Below are 23792 nucleotides of genomic sequence, written 5' to 3'. Positions count from 1 at the left end.
GATCCTCGCATGCGGTCGCGTGGACCGGCCACAGGGGCGGCGGAGAGCAACGAAGGAGAAATAGGGTTGGGGTCGTGGGCTGAGGCCACGCGCGGCCTTTTATAGGGCGAGCACAAAACCCACGGGAGTCTCAACTCCCGTGAGTTATGTCCACATTCCAGAGAGTTGATTCTGGGAATTTTGGACTGCAACTTCACTGGAGTTCAACTCCCGTGAAGTTGCAGTCCAAAATTCCCAGAGATCGACTCTCTGGGAATGTTGGACTGTAACTCCACGGGAGTTGAACTCTCGTGGAGTTTTAAGCAGAAATTAAACTTCACGGGAGTTCAACTCCCGTGAAGTTTAATTTCTCGATAAACTTCACGGGAGTTGAACTCCCGTGATGATTTGAATTTTTTTTTTACAAAAACCGATCTGTTTTCAGCGCTGGGCTGAAAACAGGTCGGTTTTTGTAATTATTTTCAAAAGGGATCGTTGTTTGCAAATAAAATCCAAAAAGGGGTGGTTTTAAAAATTTGTCCCCCCTTTTATAGTCATGTCCCCTTCAATCTCGGACCCCCTCCATTCCCGGCGACAGCTAGACCCGACCCGCTTCGAGTCTCCGTTCTCTGGCGACCGACATTCAATGCTCCATTTCGAGGGTTAGGGTTTCGATTTTCCTTTTGTGGAAATCAATCGGAGAGTGAAAACCTAAAGAAATCAATGGGGGTTTTGAGGGACAACAGCAGCTGGTGCTTCTGCTCCGGTGGCGGCAAATCGGAGAGAGTCCAAGGCGGCATATTTTCCGGCAAGTCTCCGGCGATGGCCTCCATCTCCGGAGGCGGAACTGGGTTCCTTATCCACCGGAGTCTGCTGCTCACTACTCACGCCAAGATCCCGCGGCGGCGGCGGAGGCGGCGGAGGTTCGAATTCATCGCGGCCGAGTTCGAGCTCGCTTGGTTCCTCACAGGTTTATTATGTCACATTTTAAGAAACCCTAAGTTTATGAATTGATTGCTTTAGTATTTGTGGGTGAGTTTTTAATTCAGCAAGCTAATAGTAGTTTTGGACATTTTTATGATGATTCATCTAAAAATTAAATTAAACTCTTGAACTCAGCAAAGAAGTGAGCCAAAGAAAAAGAAAGATTTGTTGGTTGTGCCTTTTGTAATATTTACGCTAATCATGATGCTTTTTAGAGCTTTTCTTTTTTTCGCACTTTATGTTATAACATTAAATGTAAGATTATGACAATGTCCTTTTGCAATGTTTAAGAGGTAAAAAAGAAACTTTGATGAATTATCTCCTGGATATATTTCATCAACCAGAAAATAGTCATCGACTCATCATATGACGAAACAATGTTCATATCAATGCATCGCTATCAAAATTTAGCTATATAATACTTTCCTGTTCCTCATTAACAATGTTCAGGATAGTAGCTGTTGTCTGAGATTAACGACTTGATGTGTCATCGAAGTATAATAACTACAGTTTGAAATAAGAGCATGGAGAATGTGTAACAATAAGAATTTCATGTACATTCATCAACAGTGGAAGATGCTATGTTCTCGGGACATGTTACCATAAATCAATATATAACATCTCTTTGGTTAGGTGTTTAGTGTATCCATATATATATATATATATATATATATACACTACAAAATTGAAGTCGGTGGGACCCTCAAGCTTTGATGGATATGAAAGGAATTTGATCATAAGGTATATGTCCATTACTTTGTTCTTTAATGGATTCTCTTATTCTTTCAGCAAATAAGGGTGGAAGATCCGAAATGAATTTTTCTTTCCAAATAGGATTATTACAATCATGTAATTGGTAGACCTTGGAAAGGAAGACCCGAAATGAATTTTTCTTTCCAAATAGGATTATTACAATCATGTAATTGGTAGACCTTGGAAAGGAAGACATCTTTGTACCATCTAAAGTCTGTAAGGGATTACAATCATGTAATTGGTAGACCTTGGAAAGGAAGACATCTTTGTACCATCTAAAGTCTGTAAGGGTTTTACACCTAAAATTCATGAGTTGTTCTCTAACTTTATCTTGAAAGCTATTAGCTAAGCCAATAAAGTGATGGTAAATAGAAAGGAGTAAGGTGTAAACAGCATCACTAATATAATGTCCGTTTGCATCGCGAATCGGCTCTCCTAGTTGGTTTTGTTTATAATTATTTAAAATGTTAATTTTATCTGTTGGAGTAAGATAATGATCCTACCATCCTTGCAACTGTCCAGAAAAGGAAGAACATATTCCACTTGCAATGTTTTTTTAGTATTACCGTGTTGTCTGCAAGCATTAGCGTAAATAAGCATTTTTTGTAAAAGATGTATAGTTTGGTATTCAGAATATCCATCAAGATTCCATTCAACAAGAGAATTTTCATCAAAATTTGTCTTATGATTATCAGTTATTTCTTCAAATTGCATATCGGCTGGAGTGGGTTTTCTATAGTAATTCTTTGAGCTAGAAGGTTGTTTTCTGATGTTTTGGATAGTTTCATTATAATCAGAAGGATAGTCAATTGTATTATCAAGCTGAGTTTCATATTCTGACAAAACATTGATGGCGGGAGATTTGTTTAAAGATAAGTCTTTTAATCTCTTAGTTAATTCTTCAGTAAGATTACTCATTTTTTTACTTTGTTTAAAAGGTTTATTATTACCTAATTTAATATTCTCAGTGAAAGTCTGAGGAGCAAAAGGTAGCATAGATATCTGATTGATGATAGGTTTTTTCCTGTCGAGAAGCATGTTTTTGATCCTATCTGTTTGTTTACCTATGGTTTGAAGATGAATGTTAGTAAAATTATTTTGCTCAATAACTAGAGAGAGATGTTCTTGTCTGGCTGTGTTGGAATTTGACCCAAGAGTGTTTATAGGAGTAGCTCTTACTTCTTCTTTACCTTTACCAATTTTTATTGGTTCAAGAGGAGGATGTAAAGATTCAATTTCTTTATCCTTTTCTATTTTCCACGTATTTAAAATCTTTTTTAGCATATAAGCTTGGTTTTCAGTAAGTAAATGTTTAAGAGAATTCTTTTGATCTTCAATGTAAATAAACTCATACCATAAGAAAAAGGGTATATTTTTTCTAATGGTTTTCATACAATCATAATATAGGGTTCGAATTGATGACCTAAACTCCTCTTCATAAGTTTTAAAAAACCATTCCTTTTTGTGTTGGTTTTTAGGGGAATTAAATTCTTTTCTTAGGGATTCTTTATCAATCTCAAAAGGAGGTGTACCATCAAAGTTTTCAATAACATTAATACTTAGTCTTGATGAATCAGAATCATCATAAATGGCAATTGGCTCCATATTGTATTTAATTCCTATTGGTTTTTTGTGTCTAAAGAAATCTTTTTCTCGAGAAGGAATTGAAGAAACTGAGGTACGTCGTTCGTCATTAGCTTCAAGAGTAATTTTTCTAAACGAAGAAAAGTTAACCTCGACATCACCATTAGGATGTTCAACAATTTTTTGAAGATTAGAATTTTCAGGGGGTAAGGTTTCAATGACTTGACTTAATTTCCAAACTGAAGGAAGTTGAATTTCATTCCATTTTAAAGTCCGTGGTACAACTAGATTATTTTTAGCGTGGGTAAGAAATAAAGTAGTTGCTCCTTTCTCAGGGTTAACCTTAGCTAAAGGTGTGAGCGTGTTCAGGGCTTTATAGCAGATTCTATAGGCTAATGCTATATTCTCAGAATTAATATCCATGTTAAATCTAGAGGTTTGAAGATTTAAAGTTAGAACTTTGAGGATGTCAGGATCTGATAAAGAAACTGAAAAGTTTGGAAAGACATTAAAGAATATCGGACCATTGCTCAGGCTTAACTCAATTAGACCTATTAAAGAGTCTGTAAAAACAGAGAATCTTCCGTCTCGTAAACAAACAAGAACAAATGTGTTGATGCCATTTCTAGTAAGGGGTCTAATAGACACTTGAACAAGACCAAGATGAAAGAATTTAAGAGTAGGGTCTTCAGTGATTCCTTCAGTGATTCTTTGGAAATCTTTATCACTAAGTAATTGTAATTTCTCTGTGTGAGAGGTTATAGTTTTTGTTTTTTCAATGATTTTAACGTGATATGATGTTTTTAGTTTAAAACATTCTTTACAATAGATATCATTAGTACTAACTTTAGGTATTTTCTAATTTTGAATGCTTTGATCAATATTTTCATAATCTAAGGATTCTGAGTTTTTAACCGACATAGTTCTTACATAGGTATTCTTTTTGTCAGGAGAGAGATAGCTTAGAAACTTAGACATCTTAAGAAAGACTCTAAAACTTAACCTGTCAACAGCAATGGATGAACACGGACAGAAAAGCCCTAGACGCACACAAAGCTTAGTGGGCGAAAACCGTGTGAACTGCGACAACTAGTTAAGAGAATAAAGACTTAAAGAAGATAGAAAAGTAAACAAGGTAGATATTAAGCAAAAGTAGAAACTCTAAGAAGTTCGCAGTGTCCCCACCAGTCAACAACATCGGATGAACACAGAACAAAGCTGTGTAAGTTGCGACGAAGGCAAGAAAAATAGAACAATGGCAGAGAACTAGAAAATGCTAGAGATCCTAGATCATACTAGAAAATGTAGAGAATTAAAATTCAATTTAAAGAAAGCAGTAAAGCAAGAGTAGTGCTTAAGATTAAAACTATTATAAAGTAATGAGGCTAAACAATAAAAGGCTTAGAATTAAAGTTCTAAAGAAGGTGCTTTAAAATTAAATCTATCAATCATACAGTATTTGTAGTAGTTTTTTACTACAAATATCTACAAGTTATTTCTCACAGTGTGGATATACACCGTATTACGGGGCTTATGGTTTCACCACCGTAGACCGACTCATCCACTGGCTAACTTGGCTCTGATACCAACCGTGATCAGGACTTGTTTAGCCTTGATACGATAGAGCTACCTCGTGGGGAATACTGTGTAGACGGAGGAGAGGATATAAGTATTGTTTATAACTATATCTTCTTCTTCGTTCACATGTGTATTAAAATTTAAAGAAGAAAATACTATACTGAATAGTAAAAAATGAACAGTAACGGTATGAACAGTAATACCGAAAAACGGAAACAAACTAAAGTAGTAGTATTTACATAAGACGCTTACAAACTTGAAGGAAAACTTAAACACTTACAAACCAGACGTGCGGTGATGAACCGTAGTAGTAGAGCGCACCTTTATCTTATAAACACTCAGAAGAAAACTTAAAAACAAACCTCCCTCAGACTTAGACTAAAACTAAAAACTAAAAACTTAAAAACAGAGGGATTTCTCTAGAGAGGATCAGACTTCACTCTCCAAAACGCCTCCCCCAACCCATCAACTTCTTCTCCTTTTATAGACCTCTTTAGGAACTATGCAAAATATTCCTTTCATATCCATCAAAGTTTGAGAATCCTACCGACTTTAATTTTGTCAAAACCTAAGAGATGTAGAGTAGCCTAGCCTTTTGATAAAAATTGCTTCATCTTTAAGCATCCAAAGCAGACTGGGTGTAGACATATAGGCTGTTATTTCATTTGCAGTTTGCTTCTTTTAGCTGTGAATGAAATTTATGTAAAAATTAGTTATTTTTAAACTTAGAAAAAGATAATGATTGATCGACTTAGTGTTTAAGTCGTTGATATTTAATCAGTAGTTATCATATATTAATGGTATATGAATTTTTCCATAAGTTAATGACATGTCACATGTCATCCCATCTATTAGAATTTAAAGAAAAGTTTATAAATGTTCTTTCTAATACTGAAGACAAAGACTACACAGACTCTTTTAACACAAAATTTTTTAATAATAAAAGGCACATTCGTCTTTCATATATTAAAGAATTCTCTCGTATCCCTTTTGATAAAAGATATTTTAATATACCAGTATAAATGGATGAAAATCTTCTGACCTTTAATATATGGTAATTACTGATTAACTTATGGAAAAGTTCATATACCATTAATATATGGTAATTACTGATTAAATATCAACGACTTAAACACTAAGTCGATCAATCATTATCTTTTCCTAAGTTTAAAAATAACTAATTTTTACATAAATTTCATTCACAGCTAAAAGAAGCAAGCTGCAGATGAAATAACAACCTATATGTCTGCAACCAGTCTGCTTTGGATGCTTAAAGATGAAGCAATTTTTGTCAAAAGGCTAGGCTACTCTACATCTCTTAGGTTTTGACAAAATTGAAGTCGGTGGGACCCTCAAGCTTTGATGGATATGAAAGGAATCTTTTGCATAGTTCCTAAAAAAGTTTATAAAAGGAGAAGAAGTTGATGGGTTGGGGGAGGCGTTTTGGAGAGTGAACTCTGATCCTCTTTAAAAAAATCCCTCCGTTTTTAAGTTTCCAGTTTTTACTGTCTGAGAGGTTTGTTTTTAAGTTTTCTTTTGAGTGTTTGTAAGATAAAGTTGTGCTCTACTACTACTACTACTACTACGGTTCATCACCGCACGTCTGGTTTGTAAGTGTTTAAGTTTCCTTTAAGTTTGTAAGCATCTTATGTAAATACTACTATTTTAGTTTGCTTCCGTTTTTCGTTGTTACTGTTCATTACTGTTCACGCTGTTACTGTTCATTTTTACTATTCATTATAATATTTTCTTCTTTAAATTTTGATATACATGTGAACGAAGAAGAAGATATAGTTATAAACAATACCTATATCCTCTCCTCCGTCTACACAATATTCCCCATGAGCTAGCTCTATCGTATCAAGGCTAAACAAGTCCTTATGGTTGGTATCAGAGCCAAGTTAGCCGGTGGAGGAGTCGGTCTGCGGTGGTGAAACCATAAGCCCCGTCAGCCGGTGTATATTCACACTGTGAGAAACAACTTGTAGATATTTGTAGAAAAAACTACTACAAATACTGTATGTTTAATAGCTTTAATTTTGAAGCACCTTCTTTAGAGCTTTAATTCTAAGCCTTTTATTGTTTAGCCTCATTACTTTACAATAGCTTTAATCTTAAGCACTACTCTTGTTTTATTGCTTTCTTTGAATTGAATTTTAATTCTCTACATTTTCTAGTTTGATCTAGGATCTCTAGCTTTGTTCTCCTTTTACTTGCCTTCGTCGTAACTTACACAGTCTTGTTCTGTGTTCATCCGTTGTTGTTAACTGATGGGGACACTGCGAACTTTCTAGAGTTACTACCCTTTTTATTTTTAGCTTGTTTCTTTTGCTTCTTGTTTAAGTCTTTTTTCTTAACTAGTTGTCGCAGTTCACACGGTTTCGCCCGCTAAACTTTTTGTGCGTCTAGGGCTTTTCTGTCCGTATTCATCCCTTGCTGTTGACATGTTAAGTTTTAAGGTCTTTCTTAAGTTGCCTAAGTCTCTAAGCTATCCTTGTGTCTTAACCATGATGGTTAAAAATTCATATCTCAAGGTTAACCATATAAATGTTATTGAAAATTTCGATAACGAACCATCTTTTGAAATCAATAAAGAATTTCTAAGGAAAGATTTTAATTCTCTTAAAAACAAAGACAAAAAGGAGTGGTTTTTTCAAACATATCAAGGAGACTTCAGATCATCCATTAGAACCTTATACTATGATTTTATGCGAACCATCAAGCAAAATATACCATTTTTCCTATGGTATGAAGCTATATATTCAGAAAATCTACAACACGCTCTTAAACATCTACCTATTGAAAATAATGCGTTTGATCTGAAAACAATATCCAATACGTGGAAAATAGATAAGAATAAAGAAATAGAGTCTTTATCCACCCTTTGAACCAATAAAGGTAGGAAATGAGAATGTTAAAGCTGTCCCTATCACATCTTTACAACCTTCTAGCTGGAAACCCTTGCAAGGGGATATTACTCTTGTGACTGAACAAAATAATTTTGCTAATATTCACCTTCAGATAATAGGTAAACAAACATATAGAATTGAAAATATGATTCCTGACATAAAGAAACCCCTTTCTCGCTCTATGGTTATGCCACATTTTCCACCTTAAATTTTTACCAACAACAAATTAGGAAATAATAAACCTTTTGATGAACAAATAGAGGATTTTAATGAAGAATCAACTAAGAGATTAAAAGATATAGAAAAAGGAAAATCTCTTGCTATCAATGTCCTATCTGATCTTGAATCTCAATTCAATGATATGACCAATTCAAATCATGATTCTGATAAACCCCTAACAATTCAGAATATTAAAGAACATCCATATTCCTCCAATAATACAAAGAATTACTATAGGAGACCCACTCATGCGGCTGCCGATATGCAATTTAAAGAATTTAATAACCAAAAAATAAGTTTCAATGGTAATTCCCTTGTTGAATGGAATCTTGATGGTTATACTGAATATCAAATAATACATCTGTTACAAGAAATGCTTATATATACCAATGCATGTAGACAACAAGGTAATACAGAAAAAGATATTGCTAGTGGCCTATGTTCATCCTTTTCTAGTCAATTACAGGGATGGTGGGACCGGTACCTTACTGATTCACAAAAACATAATATTTTAAATAGTTATAAAAAAACCCAATATGAAGAACCAATCATTGATATGACAGGACAAGTGATTAATGATGCTGTCTATACCCTGTTTCTTGCTATATATCATCACTTTATAGGTCTTGTCGATAGCCTTCAAGATAAAGTCAGAGAACAACTCATAAATTTTAGGTGTAAAACTCTTACGGACTTTAAATGGTACAAAGATGTGTTTCTGTCAAAAATTTACCAACTTCATGATTGTAATAATCCCATTTGGAAAGAAAAGTTTATTTCGGGCCTTCCACCTTTATTTACCGAAAATGTTAGAACATCTTTTAAAGAGCAGTGTAATGGTATCATTCTCTATGATCAAATTTCCTTCGGAGAATTAATTCAAAAAGTCAATGCTATTGGTTTAAAACTTTGCAACGATATTAAAATTAAGAATCAATTAAAAAATCAAAACCTTTTAGGTAAAAGAGAATTGGGATATTTTTGTTATCAATTTGGTTTTTAAATGGAAAATCCTAGAATAAAAAATAGTCCTAAGAATTATCGTAAAACAAAATCTAATTATCAAAAAACACAAAATTCTAATAAAACTGAAAGAATACCAAGAAAGCCTCCTAAAAGAAATTTTAAGAAAATGGAAATGATACTACAAAAACTCCTACATGTTATAAATGTAAACAAAAAGGACATTATGCTAATAAATGTTTTCAGAAAGAAATAAAAAGGAAAGTTAACGAGTTAATATTAAACTTCAATACCTTTACTGAAGAAGAAATCGAAAAACTTGTTAATACTTTAAATCTTATTGATGATATTCTTCATCCAATGATGAGTGCAATAATCTTTGCACTTCTGATAAAGAAAATAGTTCAGATTCGGATTCATCTATAACACCTTATAATAGTATTTCTGATTTAAATACCTTGGATGAATAAGAACAATTCATTCTTGAGACCATTAATATCATTACTAATCATCAAGAGAAGGGGATACAATTAAAGAAATATCGAGAGATGATAAAAAAGAAAAAGAGTGCCTCTTCTATTTTAAATTTTCCGTCTAAAAAGACGTCCATTGAAGATCTCAAAAAGGAACAAAAAGAAGTTAAATTTCAGCTTAAAAATCTTAAACAAGAAATTTTTATCTTAAGGTCTCAACCAGATAATACAAAATGCTCTAATAATATTAATACCGTAGAAAAATATATCAGACAAAAATGGAAGTGCAACATTATCCTCAAAATTCAGTCCAGTTTTACTGTTAAAGATACTGCTTTAATTGACACGGGAGCTGACCTAAATTGTATTAGAGAAGGCATTGTTCCCTCTCAATATTTTGAAAAAACAACTCATAGTCTTAATTCTGCAAATGGACAAAATCTTAGCATCGAATATAAACTTTCTGATGTTCATGTTTGCAATCAAGGTTTATGTTTAAAAACTTCTTTTATCTTAGTTAAAGATTTACAACAGAGTATTATCCTTGGTACTCTTTTCATTAATTTACTCAAACCTTTTTTTTGGATAACAATGGACTTCATTTTCATACTAATGAGTTTAAATATACTATCAAGTTCAACAATGCTCTTGAAGAAGCTTATCTTAATCATTTAGTCTCTTCTTTATCTCATAAAAAAAAATTCCTTCAAGATATTTCTGATGAGATTAAATTAAAAAAGATTGAAAAACAAATTAATGAAGAAAAATTTGCTAAAAGGATAAAACTATTTCTTGAAAAACTTGAAAAAGAAGTTTGTTCAGAGATTCCTCATGCTTTTTGGTTCAGAAAAAACATGTTGTCAACCTTCCTTATGAAAAAGATTTTTCTGAACATAAAATCCCTACTAAAGCTCGTCCAATACAAATGAGTCAGAGACTTTTAGAAATTTACAAACAAGAGATTTCTGATCTTCAAAAGAAAAACTTGATCAGGCCCAGCTCTTCTTCTTGGAGTTGCGCAGCTTTTTATGTTGAGAATGCTGCGAAACTTGAAAGAGGAGTTCCTAGATTGGTTATCAATTACAAACCTCTTAACAAAGTCTTACAATGGATTCAATATCCTATGCCAAATAAACAAGATTTAATGAAGAGATTACAAGGAACAAGATTATTTTCAAAATTTGACATGAAATCAGGATTTTGGCAAGTTCAAATTGCAGAAGAGGATCGCTATAAAATAACTTTTACTGTCCCTTTCGGTCATTATGAGTGGAATGTTATGCCTTTTGGTTTAAAAAATGCTCCTTCTGAATTCCAGAAAATAATGAACGAAATATTTAATCCCTACACTTCCTTCACCATTGTTTACATTGATAATGTCATTGTTTTTTCTAAAGATATCGACCAACATTGGAAATATCTACATATCTTCTTTAAAATCATTAAAGATAATGGTTTAGTTGTCTCTGCTAGAAAAATAAAACTCTTCCAAACGAAAATACAATTTTTAGGATATTCAATTAACAAAGGTACTATTTCTCCTATCCACAGAGTCATTGCCTTTGCTGATAAATTTCCTGATGAGATAAAAGACAATAAACAATTGCAAAGATTTCTAGGATGTCTAAATTATGTTTCTGATTTCTATAAAGACCTTGCTTATGATAGAAAAATTCTTAGCGATCGCTTAAAAAAGGATTGTACCGGATGAACAGAAAGACATTCTGAAGCGGTCAAAAGGATAAAAACTAAAGTAAAAATATTGCCTTGTTTATCTCTTCCAGATCCAACAGCTTTTAAAATAGTTGAAACAGATGCCTCTGATTTTGGATATGGTGGCATACTTAAGCAAAAAATTAACAATAAAGAAGTTCTTGTCGCCTTTACTTCTGGTGCTTGGAATGACACTCGGAAAAATTATTCAATAATTAAAAAGGAAATGCTTGCTATTGTTCTTTCTATTAATAAATTTCAAAGTGATTTATTAAATCAAAAGTTCTTACTCAGACTTGATTGTATGTCTGCAAAATATGTTATCAATAAAGATGTTCAAAATTTAGCATCTAAACAAATATTTGCTAGATGACAAGCTATCCTTACTGTATTTGATTTTGATATAGAATTTATCAAAGGTGATAATAATAATTTGCCTGATTTCCTTTCCAGGGAATTTCTACAGGGATATGACCCTGTCAAAATATCATCACCAAAAGACTCTCCCACATGAAAGAGAGAGAGGTTCTTCTACTTCCTTAACAAAAGATAAAAAGGAAGCATATTCTCAGTTTTATCTGAGTACATTGGATAAACTCATCATCCTTGAAGATTCTGATCGATCTTTATTGCCTGTTGAGATGGCATCAAAGTTTCTTCCTAAAGAATATTACTATATTCCGACAATGTTTGGTAAAACCACCCATTACTATGAAAAGAGACAGAAAGTGCATTTGCCCATCATAAATATCGAGGAAAAGAATACAGCTACTCTTGATTAAGAATATATCATATTATTCCGTTAAATGAATGAAACTCATATGGGAACCCTAATGTTCTACAAAAGCTTAAAGAGAAAACTCAAATTGGTCCCCAACAATACAATTATTAGGACTATCAAGCTGCTTGGGAACATGTTCTGTACATTCAAAATTATCTTGGAAGACATTCATGGTGGATACGATTTATGAATCAAATGAATCTACCAAATTGGTTTATTAAAACCTTCTGGACTAAATTTGGAGCAATTAAAGAAATACTACCAAACGAAATCCTTAAAAAACAAGGAAGGAATTTATCTCCCTAAATTTGGAGCAATTAAAGAAATACTACCAAACGAAATCCTTAAAAAACAAGGAAGGAATTTATCTCCACGAGATATACTTCAAATATCTATGGCTACCAAACGAAATCCTTAAAAAACAAGGAAGGAATTTATCTCCACGAGATATACTTCAAATATCTATGGAATTTTGTCTCCCTTGGATTATGCAATGGGATTGGGATTGTACCTTGAACAGTGACCTACCATCTTATTTTGCAAGAAGTATTTTTGTAAATGGTATGATCGATGAAATATTACAAACTATCTAAGTGGAAGAAAGAGCTCGTTACTCCTAGATTACAACACTGAATACGGATTAAAATCGAATCCTGGAAGATCTGATATGAAGACAATTCAAGAAAGCATATATGATAAATTCGCGCTACAATATCCGAATGCGATCGAAGAAAAGTTAAAATCATTAACTTATGATGAAATGCTTATAATACTAGGGCCTATAGATACTGCATCTTCTACTTCAGAACCTACTGAAACATCAGAGCCTGTCAAAGAAGAACCAGAATCTGAAGACACAACTATGGATAGTGCATATAACAATGGCGACGATTGCTATGGTATTGATCTGTAATATGACCATTAACTTATGGAAAAATTCATATACCATTAATATATGGTAATTACTGATTAAATATCAACGACTTAAACACTAAGTCGATCAATCATTATCTTTTTCTAAGTTTAAAAATAACTAACTTTTATATAAATTTCATTCACAACTAAAAGAAGCAAACTACAGATGAAATAACAACTTATATGTCTACACCCAGTCTGCTTTGGATGCTTAAAGGTGAAGCAATTTTTGTCAAAAAGGCTAGGTTACTTTACATCTCTTAGGTTTTGACAAAATTAAAGTCGGTGGGACCCTCAAGCTTTGATGGATATGAAAAGAATCTTTTGCATAGTTCCTAAAGAAGTCTATAAAAGGAGAAGAAGTTGATGGGTTGAGGGGAGGCGTTTTGAAGAGTGAAGTCTGATCCTCTCTAGAGAAATCCCTCCGTTTTTAAGTTTTCAGTTTCCAGTTTTTAGTCTAAGTCTAAGGGAGGTTTGTTTTTAAGTTTTCTTCTGAGTGTTTGTAAGATAAATGTGTGTTCTACTACTACTACTACTACGGTTCATCACCGCACGTCTGGTTTGTAAGTGTTTAAGTTTTCCTTCAAGTTTGTAAGCGTCTTATGTAAATACTACTACTTTAGTTTGTTTTCGTTTTTCGCTGTTACTGTTCATTACTGTTCACGCTATTACTGTTCACTTTTACTATTTGTTACAGTATTTTCTTCTTTAAATTTTGATATACATGTGAACGAAGAAGAAGATATAGTTATAAACAATACCTATATCCTCTCATCCGTCTACACAGTATTCCCCACGAGCTAGCTCTATTGTATCAAGGCTAAACACACAAAGCTTAGCGGGCAAAAACCGTGTGAACTGCGACAACTAGTTAAGAGAATAAAGACTTAAAGAAGATAGAAAAGTAAACAAGCTAGATATTAAGCAAAAGTAGAAACTCTATGAAGTTTGTAGTGGTCCCACCAGTCAACAACACTGGATGAACACAGAACAAAGCTGTGTAAGTTGCGACAAAGGCAAGAAAAAGAGAACAATGACAGAGAACTAGAAAATGCTAGAGATCCTAGATCATACTAGAAAATGTAGAGAATTAAATTTCAATTCAAAGAAAACAGTAAAGCAAGAGTAGTGCTTAAGATTAAAGCTATTATAAAGTAATGAGGCTAAACAATAAAAGGTTTAAAATTAAAGCTCTAAAGCAGGTGCTTCAAAATTAAAGCTATCAATCATACAATATTTGTAGTAGTTTTTTACTATAAATATCTACAAGTTGTTTCTCACAGTGTGGATATACACCAGCTGACGGGGCATATGGTTTCACCACCGCAGACCGACTCCACTGGCTAACTTGGCTCTGATACCAACCGTGATCAGAACTTGTTTAGCCTTGATACGATAGAGCTAGCTCGTGAGGAATACTGTGTAGACGGAGGAGATGATATAGGTATTGTTTATAACTATATATTCTCCTTCGTTCACATGTAAATCAAAATTTAAAGAAGAAAATACTATAATGAATAGTAAAAATAAACAGTAACGGTGTGAACAGTAATGAACAATAACAGCGAAAAACGAAAGCAAACTAAAGTAGTAGTATTTACATAAGACGCTTACAAACTTGAAGGAAAGCTTAAACACTTACAAACCAGACGTGCGGTGATGAACCGTAGTAGTAGTAGTATTAGTAGAGCACACATTTATCTTATAAACACTCAGAATAAAACTTAAAAACAAACCTCCCTCAGACTTAGACTAAAAACTGGAAACTGAAAACTTAAAAACTGAGGGATTTTTTAGAGAGGATCAGACTTCATTCTCCAAAACGCCTCCCCCAACCCATCAACTTCTTCTCCTTTTATAGACTTTTTTAGGAACTATGTAAAAAATTTCTTTCATATCCATCAAAGCTTGAGGGTCCCACCGACTTTAATTTTGTCAAAACCTAAGAGATGTAGAGTAGCCTAGCCTTTTTGACAAAAATTGCTTCATCTTTAAGCATCCAAAACAGACTGAATGTAGACATATAGGCTGTTATTTCATCTGCAGTTTGCTTCTTTTAGCTGTGAATGAAATTTATATAAAAGTTAGTTATTTTTAAACTTAGAAAAAGATAATGATTGATCGACTTAGTGTTTAAGTCGTTGATATTTAATCAGTAATTACCATATATTAATGGTATATGAATTTTTCCATAAGTTAATGGCATGTCACATGTCATCCCATCTATGTGTTACCTCCTCGATCAAGTCGCTATCGATTGATATGTCATTCGAAGAAGGGGGTTCTTCTTCTTAACCAAAGACATGCTCTTGATATTATTTTGCTCCTATAAAAACGTCATAGGCTTCTCTGGTTTCTGGCCCAATAGGAGGATTAGCCATCCATTTATCAATAGCTGCCTTAGTAGCTCTGTGATGTGAGGTTTCACCCATGCTAATGTCGATGCATATAATTCGAAGTCCGTCAGTCATAAAGTAGAAATGATCCTCGGATAAAACTCAAGTTTCTTATAGAACCAGATGGTACTTTGAAAACGATCCAAGCCTGTATCATAGTATTCTTCTTTGAAACCTGAACCCCTAGGATGAAGTCCAGAGATTGTAGTAATTTCTCATATTTGTAGGCTCGAAAAATAGTCAGGACCGCTTCGTTCATGTAGGGTAGCTGTGATGTTAAATTGAAGATGTGCCAGAGTTATTGGAGACAAGAAAATGACAGTCTTGATAATGGCTGGTAGACCCTTAAGTCTCATCGGATTGTAGAAGAATGGAGGTTCCCTTGAGACTCTTAACTCATAAACAAGTTCAGCATCTATGAGCGGGATGTAAAGAGGAATGTCATGAAGATTAATCGCGAATCTAGGAGAGCCACCTGTTATAGGAATTGTGTGTTCCTTGTGATCTTTTATAAAGGAGACAATTTTGTCACCTTCAACTTTTGCTTTAATAACGTCTTGAATATCTTGAGGTAAAATGTTTAGTTTAGACCATAGTTCTCTGTTAAGACGTTCCATGCAGATATTTTGTTGAATGTATTCCGGTATTCCAAGGATTTGAAACATCTCGTGAAATGTTAGAGTAATTTTATTGGAATAAGGATAGAGATAATTAATCTCATACGAAAGATCTATAAATTTTTCTTTCAGCTGATGGTTCTGGTTAAGAAATTGCTCATCCTTTTCTTTTAAAAGATTGACTAGATGAGTCATATGAACTCTGATTTGCCTTTTTTCTTAAGCGCAGATGCTGTTCCATAGATTATTAACAAGCATATAGTCAGGATATTTTAATCCTGGATCATAAAAGTATTTTGTCCTTTTTACAGGAGATGCTGGAGTTAAGCAAAGAGATTTTCTTTGCAAGATTAAAACTTAATGAGTTATTTTTTTTCTGCAAAATATTTGAAAATGTATATTTGAGGTTAGTATTTTATTAAAATAACGAAAGAATATTTCTAGTTGCTTCCAATGTTCTTCAAAATTACTTGAAAAGAGAATTATCACAGTAGGCAGCAGAATGACAAATTCTCTACATTCATGGAGATATTGTTCTAAGAATTTCAGATATTTTTGTTGAAAATGATTAAAACCTGGCGGCCTTCTCCTCCAAGTATAAAAGGAGAAAGGAAGAATGAGAACAGTTTTCCATCTATTTTCTTCTAAAATCTGCATTTGCCAAAAACCCATTTTGATGTAAAATTTTGAGAAGATTTTTCCATGTATAATATTTTCAATTTGATATTCTGGTACTTGATAATTAACCCAGACCAAATTATTTGAGTTCTTGTAATCAATAATTTGACTAGCAACTCCATGTTTAGAGTAATTGTCATGGTCTAAACAGCATGTGTTATAATCATCTTTTATTAAATTGTCTTTGATAAGTTTTTCAATTTCTTCTATGCAGAAGGTCAGAAGATTTTCATCCATTTGTACTGGTATATTAAAATATCTTTTATCAAAAGGGATACAAGAGAATTCTTTAATATATGAAAGACGAATGTGCCTTTTATTGTTAAGAATTTTTGTGTTAAAAGAGTCTGGGCAGTCTTTGTCTTCATTATTAGAAAGAACATTTATAAATTTTCTTTAAATTCTAAAGCAGAGAATAAGCGGTTAACTAACATATTTTCTGGTTCTTATTAAACCAAAAAGAGATGTTGGGATCTCCAGCCTGCATATGTATATCATGAGCATCTACAATAAAAGGTTTAAGATTATTGATAAAAGGAGTTCCCAAAATAATACCTTGTTTGAGGTCTTTGAAAAGAATAAAAGAAGTTTTAATTTTTTGACCTCCATTGCAAATGTAAACATTAGAGAGTTTATATCAGGCTTTAAGAGCTTGTCCATTAGCTGCACTGACAAGATGAGATGTTTTCTCATAAAATCTAAGAGGCACAAGATTTTCTCTAATGCAATTTACATCTGCTCCAGTATCGATAAGGGCTGTGTGTTGGATAGAGTATTCGTTTATAATGTTAAGCATGATATTACATCTCCATTTTTTCTCAACATATTTTTTTATAGAATTTATAAATTCATTATCTTGTTCATGTCCAAAGGTTTTTGTTTCTATGAAACCTTCAAATTCTTCTATGGTTTTATTCTCTAAGTAAGTTTCTAAAATTTTTATTTTTTGTTTTAGTTCAAGAAGCTCTATTTTTATTTTTCCTTGTTCTTTTTGAAGTTCTTCAAGATTTATTTTATTCTCAATCTTTTTTTCATTTTGAATTCTGTTTATGATTTCAGAGAAAGTAAAATATTCGTTGTCTTTCTTTTCCTCAAGAACTTTTGTTAAATTTTTTCCCCTTATTTTTGGTCATTTTAAGATACTTAGATAATTGCATTCTTTTTTCTTGTGGATCAGTGATAGCATCTATAGTGTAAGAATAAATTGTTCGTGTTCGCTTAAGTTGTTTAACTGGGAAGTTTCTGAAGAGCTTTTAGAAAAGTTAAAACAAGTGCAAAGATTGTTGCATAAATCTTCATGATCTGAGGAATCATTATCACTAAGTTTCAAAGTATTAACAAACTTATCAATTTCTTCTGTAGTGAATTCTTTGGAGTCTAATAGAAGTTCATTGAATTTAGTTCTTAGATCTTTTTGTAGACATTTATTAGCATAATGCCCTTTCTTTTTGCATTTATAACAAGTAGGGGTTTTATTAGTATTTTTTTTGTCTTTCTTTTAGGAGATTCTTCTTTCTTTATACTTCTTGGTTTCTGTCGTTTTTTTATAATTTCTAATTTTTGGGTTTTCCATTTGAAAACCAAATTGATAGCAGAAGTCTCCTAATTCCCTTTTTCCTAAAAGGTTTTGGTTTCTTAATTGATTGTTAATTTTTACATCATTACAAAGTTTTAAGCCAATAGTATTTACTCTTTGAATTAATTCTCCGAAAGGAATTTGATCATAAGGTATATGTCAATTACTTCGTTTTTTAATGGATTCTCTTATTCTTTCAGCAAATAAGGGTGGAAGACCCGAAATGAATTTTTCTTTCCAAATGGGATTATTACAATCATGTAATTGGTAGACCTTGGAAAGGAAGGCATCTTTATACCATCTAAAGTCTGTAAGGGTTTTACATCTAAAATTCATGAGTTCTCTAACTTTATCTTGAAGGCTATTAGCTAAGCCAATAAAGTGATGGTAAATAGAAAGAAGTAAGGTGTAAACAGCATCACTAATATAATGTCCGTTTGCATCGCGAATCGGCTCTCCTAGTTGGTTTTGTTTATAATTATTTAAAATGTTAATTTTATCTGTTGGAGTAAGATAATGATCCCACCATCCTTGCAACTGTCCAGAAAAGGAAGAACATATTCCACTTGCAATATCTTTTTTAGTATTACCGTGTTGTCTGCAAGCATTAGCGTAAATAAGCATTTTTTGTAAAAGATGTATAGTTTGGTATTCAGAATATCCATCAAGATTCCATTCAACAAGAGAATTTTCATCAAAATTTGTCTTATGATTATCAGTTATTTCTTCAAATTGCATATCGGCTGGAGTGGGTTTTCTATAGTAATTCTTTGAGCTAGAAGGTTGTTTTCTGATGTTTTGGATAGTTTCATTATAATCAGAAGGATAGTCAATTGTATTATCAAGCTGAGTTTCATATTCTGACAAAACATTGATGGCGGGAGATTTGTTTAAAGATAAGTCTTTTAATCTCTTAGTTAATTCTTCAGTAAGATTACTCATTTTTTTACTTTGTTTAAAAGGTTTATTATTACCTAATTTAATATTCTCAGTGAAAGTCTGAGGAGCAAAAGGTAGCATAGATATCTGATTGATGATAGGTTTTTTCCTGTCGAGAAGCATGTTTTTGATCCTATCTGTTTGTTTACCTATGGTTTGAAGATGAATGTTAGTAAAATTATTTTGCTTAATAACCAGAGAGATATGTTCTTGTCTGGCTGTGTTGGAATTTGACACAAGAGTTTTTATAGGAGTAACTCTTACTTCTTCTTTACCTTTACCAATTTTTATTGGTTCAAGAGGAGGATGTAAAGATTCAATTTCTTTATCCTTTTCTGTTTTCCACGTATTTGAAATCTTTTTTAGCATATAAGCTTGGTTTTTAGTAGGTAAATGTTTAAGAGAATTCTTTTGATCTTCAATGTAAATAAACTCATACCATAAGAAAAAGGGTATATTTTTTCTAATGGTTTTCATACAATCATAATATAGGGTTCGAATTGATGACCTAAAGTCCTCTTCATAAGTTTTAAAAAACCATTCCTTTTTGTGTTGGTTTTTAGGGGAATTAAATTCTTTTATTAGGGATTCTTTATCAATCTCAAAAGGAGGTGTACCATCAAAGTTTTCAATAACATTAATACTTAGTCTTGATGAATCAGAATCATCATAAATGGCAGTTGGTTCCATATTGTATTTAATTCCTATTGGTTTTTTGTGTCTAAAGAAATCTTTTTCTCGAGAAGGAATTGAAGAAACTGAGGTACGTCGTTCGTCATTAGCTTCAAGAGTAATTTTTCTAAACGAAGAAAAATTAACCTCGACATCACCATTAGGATGTTCAACAATTTTTTGAAGATTAGAATTTTCAGGGGGTAAGGGTTCAATGACTTGACTTAATTTCCAAACTGAAAGAAGTTGAATTTCATTCCATTTTAAAGTCCGTGGTACAACTAGATTATTTTTAACATGGGTAAGAAATAAAGTAGTTGCTCCTTTCTCAGGGTTAGCCTTAACTAAAGGTGTGAGCATGTTCATGGCTTTATAGCAGATTCTATAGGTTAATGCTATATTCTCAGAATTAATATCCATGTTAAATCCAGAGGTTTGAGGATTTAAAGTTAGAACTTTGAGGATGTCAGGGTCTGATAAAGAAACTGAAAAGTTTGGAAAGACATTAAAGAATATCGGACCATTGCTCAGGCTTGACTCAATTAGACCTATTAAAGAGTCTAAAAAAACAGAGAATCTTCCGTCTCGTAAACAAACAAGAACAGAGGTGTTGATGCCATTTCTAGTAAGGGGTCTAATACACTTGAACAAGACCAAGATGAATGAATTTAAGAGTAGGGTCTTCAATGATTCTTTGGGTATCTTTATCACTAAGTAATTGTAATTTCTCTGTGTGAGAGGTTACAGTTTTTGTTTTTTCAATGGTTTTAACGTGATATGCTGTTTTTAGTTTAAAACATTCTTTACAATAGATATCATTAGTACTAACTTTAGGCATTTTCCAATTTTGAATTCTTTGATCAATATTTTCATAATCTAAGGATTCTGAGTTTTTAACCGACATAGTTCTTACATAGGTATTCTTTTTGTCAGGAGAGAGATAGCATAGAAACTTAGACATCTTAAGAAAGAATCTAAAACTTAACCTGTTAACAGCAAGGGATGAACACGGACAGAAAAGCCCTAGACGCACACAAAGCTTAGTGGGCGAAAACCGTGTGAACTGCGACAACTAGTTAAGAGAATAAAGACTTAAAGAAGATAGAAAAGTAAACAAGCTAGATATTAAGCAAAAGTAGAAACTCTAAGAAGTTCGCAGTGTCCCCACCAGTCAACAACATCGGATGAACACAGAACAAAGCTGTGTAAGTTGCGACGAAGGCAAGAAAAGGAGAACAATGACAGAGAACTAGAAAATGCTAGAGATCCTAGATCATACTAGAAAATGTAGAGAATTAAAATTCAATTCAAAGAAAACAGTAAAGCAAGAGAGAGAGTATGACTCCTATCAACTTAAGTTGATGTTCACTAAACTTCCTAGCCACTCATTTATTAATATAAAAAACCTTTTCATATCATGCAAGGATCCCTATGCAATATGAGTGGCTAAAAAGTTTGGTGGAAAAATTTTTGCTATCAACTTAAGTTGACACAATTTTTGCTATATATATATATATATATATATATATAGATCTTCCCATTTGCCAGTTCAACTTTTAGAAATCACACGAACTCCTCATACTCTCATGTTAACTTGTTCTAAGAATCTTTTGTCTGCAATTTCATTTGATAAGTATGTAATCTCGTTGCTATATTTCCGTCAGATTTGCATTTTCCTTCTTTGCTCTGAACCTGAACCAATTCTTTGCACTCACTCACCTGTGTACAATCTGAAAGTCAAACAGACCTTGAGTGCACTAGCAAGCTAATGGCCTCTCTCTCTATTCCTTGCTCCCATTCTCTATTTACTGAAAATACTAAATGACAAGTTTACTTGCTCACCTGTGAGTGATTTGAACCGAAAATGTACCTTCAAGAGTGATTGGCAAGAGGATGGCCTCTCTCTCTTCAGTGTTTGATTCTTTGTTTGCTGAAAATGTTAAGTGACAGCCTTGTATAAGTTGAGCTTTTATCTCGGTATAGGATGAAGTAATATATCTTTTCTCCCTTGGCTCACAAATCACTATTTCGTGGAAATTATTGCAGTTATGATCTTTGAGGTTGACAGTTTACTTGTGAATGTGTATTAAATCAAGTCAAGTACGCTAATGCTTCGTTTTTTTGTTGAGATGCCTGTTGCAGATTTTTCATCACTAGTTCTGTTCTTGATCTCACAATTGTGGGCCTTGACACTGTGGACACTGACTCAACTTCACAACAGGGCCACCAGCCTCATTATCTGAAGACCTGCTCTAATCCAAATCTTGATTTAGGTAGCAAAGTCTATTTGTTAGGGCATACTGATAAAAAGTATGAACTCATGGTTGGTGAAGGGAAAGTAGTAATAGCCACTGACAACCTCATCAAACTCTCAACTGATGGGATATCATGGTGTCCTGGATCTGCAGGCTTTGACGTCCAAGGAAATCTAGCATTCATGATTTGTGATCCCATGAAGCTAGGGACATCTCTCATTGCAAAATCTTCTACTTCTGCTTCTTCTTCGTCATCATTGTCATGGAAAAATGATTCTCCTGTGCAATTTGGGATCCCCATTCCTATAATCTGTGATTGGTTATACCAACACTGGGAAGGCAACTTGAATGAGCTTAGCAAGCCCAAGCTACCCCTCATCCGATTGATGTCTTCTGGACATAAGAGTGAACATTTGAGTGCATCGTTCACCCAACGTCGAGTCTTCAAGGACACAAAAGGAGAGGCCGATGATTTCTTGTCATCTTCACATATTGCTTCAAAACCTAGGTTTCCACTTGGATCAAATAACTCGTCCAATGGAAATGCATCCCATGAACAAGGTATTCCAACTCCAGAGATCTTTGAATCTCCAAAGCTGACTTCAGGGCCAGTACGGAAAACAGAAATCATTCCTAGAGTGACAAGATCTATTGTTCTTCCATTGCCTCTTAAACAATTGTTTATGGACTCAGAGGCGAACAATATTGAAGAAAGTAAAAGCCGAAATCTGGCGAGCGAAAATTCCAATGAAGGTGATTGTTGCAGTGAGGTGATGTCTAGCTCGTCTCCGTTGGAAGCTTCTGCTGTACAAAATGATGCAGATGGATTTAGCAGTGGCGAGGAGACAATGTACTCAGCTGAAACTATGGAGAGCCGTAACTTTCCAAGCCCTAAAGGGAACAAATTCCAGCAAGTTGGTCGGAGTCAGAGTTGTGTAAATTCCAATAGATGGGGTTCTACTCAAAGAAACTCATCAGCAAGAAAAGGAGCAGCATTGCAGAAGCAGCAGAGTATGATTCCAATGAGAAGAACACGTTCTCATGGTTTGCCTCAGAGAAGCCATGATTATTTCAGCCCTACTGTCTCATCTACCATGAAGAAGAGGAATAGTTCTGAGCAGTCACTAAGGCCTCGGCAAACTGCTCCTCAGGCATCTCCAAGGTGGAAACATTAACTCCGATAATTTTTGTCATTTTCTCTCCTTTTGTATTACTTGTGAAGTTCGTTTGTTCCTTTTCCTCCTGATGCGATCATTTATTTTCCGTTGTCTTTCTTCTTTTTGTGACTTTGTGCAGAGTGATGATAAGATGAATAAATTAAAACCAGCAAAGAAAGAATCCTGACACTACACTAAAAGGTAATTGTAATCAGCAGTCTTCAAATTTGTTATACTGTCCATCACATCCGAATGAAAATGAGTCCTATTATTTATATGGTTTTGAGTCATGAAAAATGTCATATGGCCCAAATGGCTTTCTTTTTGTTGTCAAAAGCTATCAAGTCCTTGACATGCTGGTTGAGAATGACATTTTGTGGCTCACAACTTCAGCATAGCTCTAGAATTTTCATGCTTTATGAGATACTGAGATTATGAACTGTAGATTGGCTTCTTCACCTAATTGTGGTATGTTTTTTTCCTGTTACATCATCCAATAAGGTCAAGGTATTGTCTACTTTGGAATACAATGTTAATTGGTCAGAAAATATTGTGCGCTTATAAATTGTGTTTCGAGATTATTTTCTGTGCACTAGAGTCAAGCATCAGGGTGACTCCATATTGATATATCCTGTTCAGATAGTCCTGAAG

General features: G+C 33.4%; 1 protein-coding gene across 1 annotated transcript; it reads left to right on the top strand.

Annotated features, from left to right (window-relative positions):
* LOC109826368 lies at positions 537-23698 on the top strand. Its single transcript, XM_020393394.1, is given in 4 exon segments — positions 537-877; positions 880-949; positions 21872-23146; positions 23281-23698. Coding segments are annotated over 4 exon segments (1536 nt in total). The 5' UTR covers positions 537-702; the 3' UTR covers positions 23297-23698.

Source organism: Asparagus officinalis, chromosome 10 (assembly GCF_001876935.1).
Source record: "Asparagus officinalis chromosome 10, Aspof.V1, whole genome shotgun sequence".
NCBI classification, from domain to species: Eukaryota; Viridiplantae; Streptophyta; class Magnoliopsida; order Asparagales; family Asparagaceae; genus Asparagus; species Asparagus officinalis.
The sequence above is the reverse complement of the archived record's forward strand: the minus strand, read 5'-3'. Positions and strand labels throughout refer to the sequence as shown.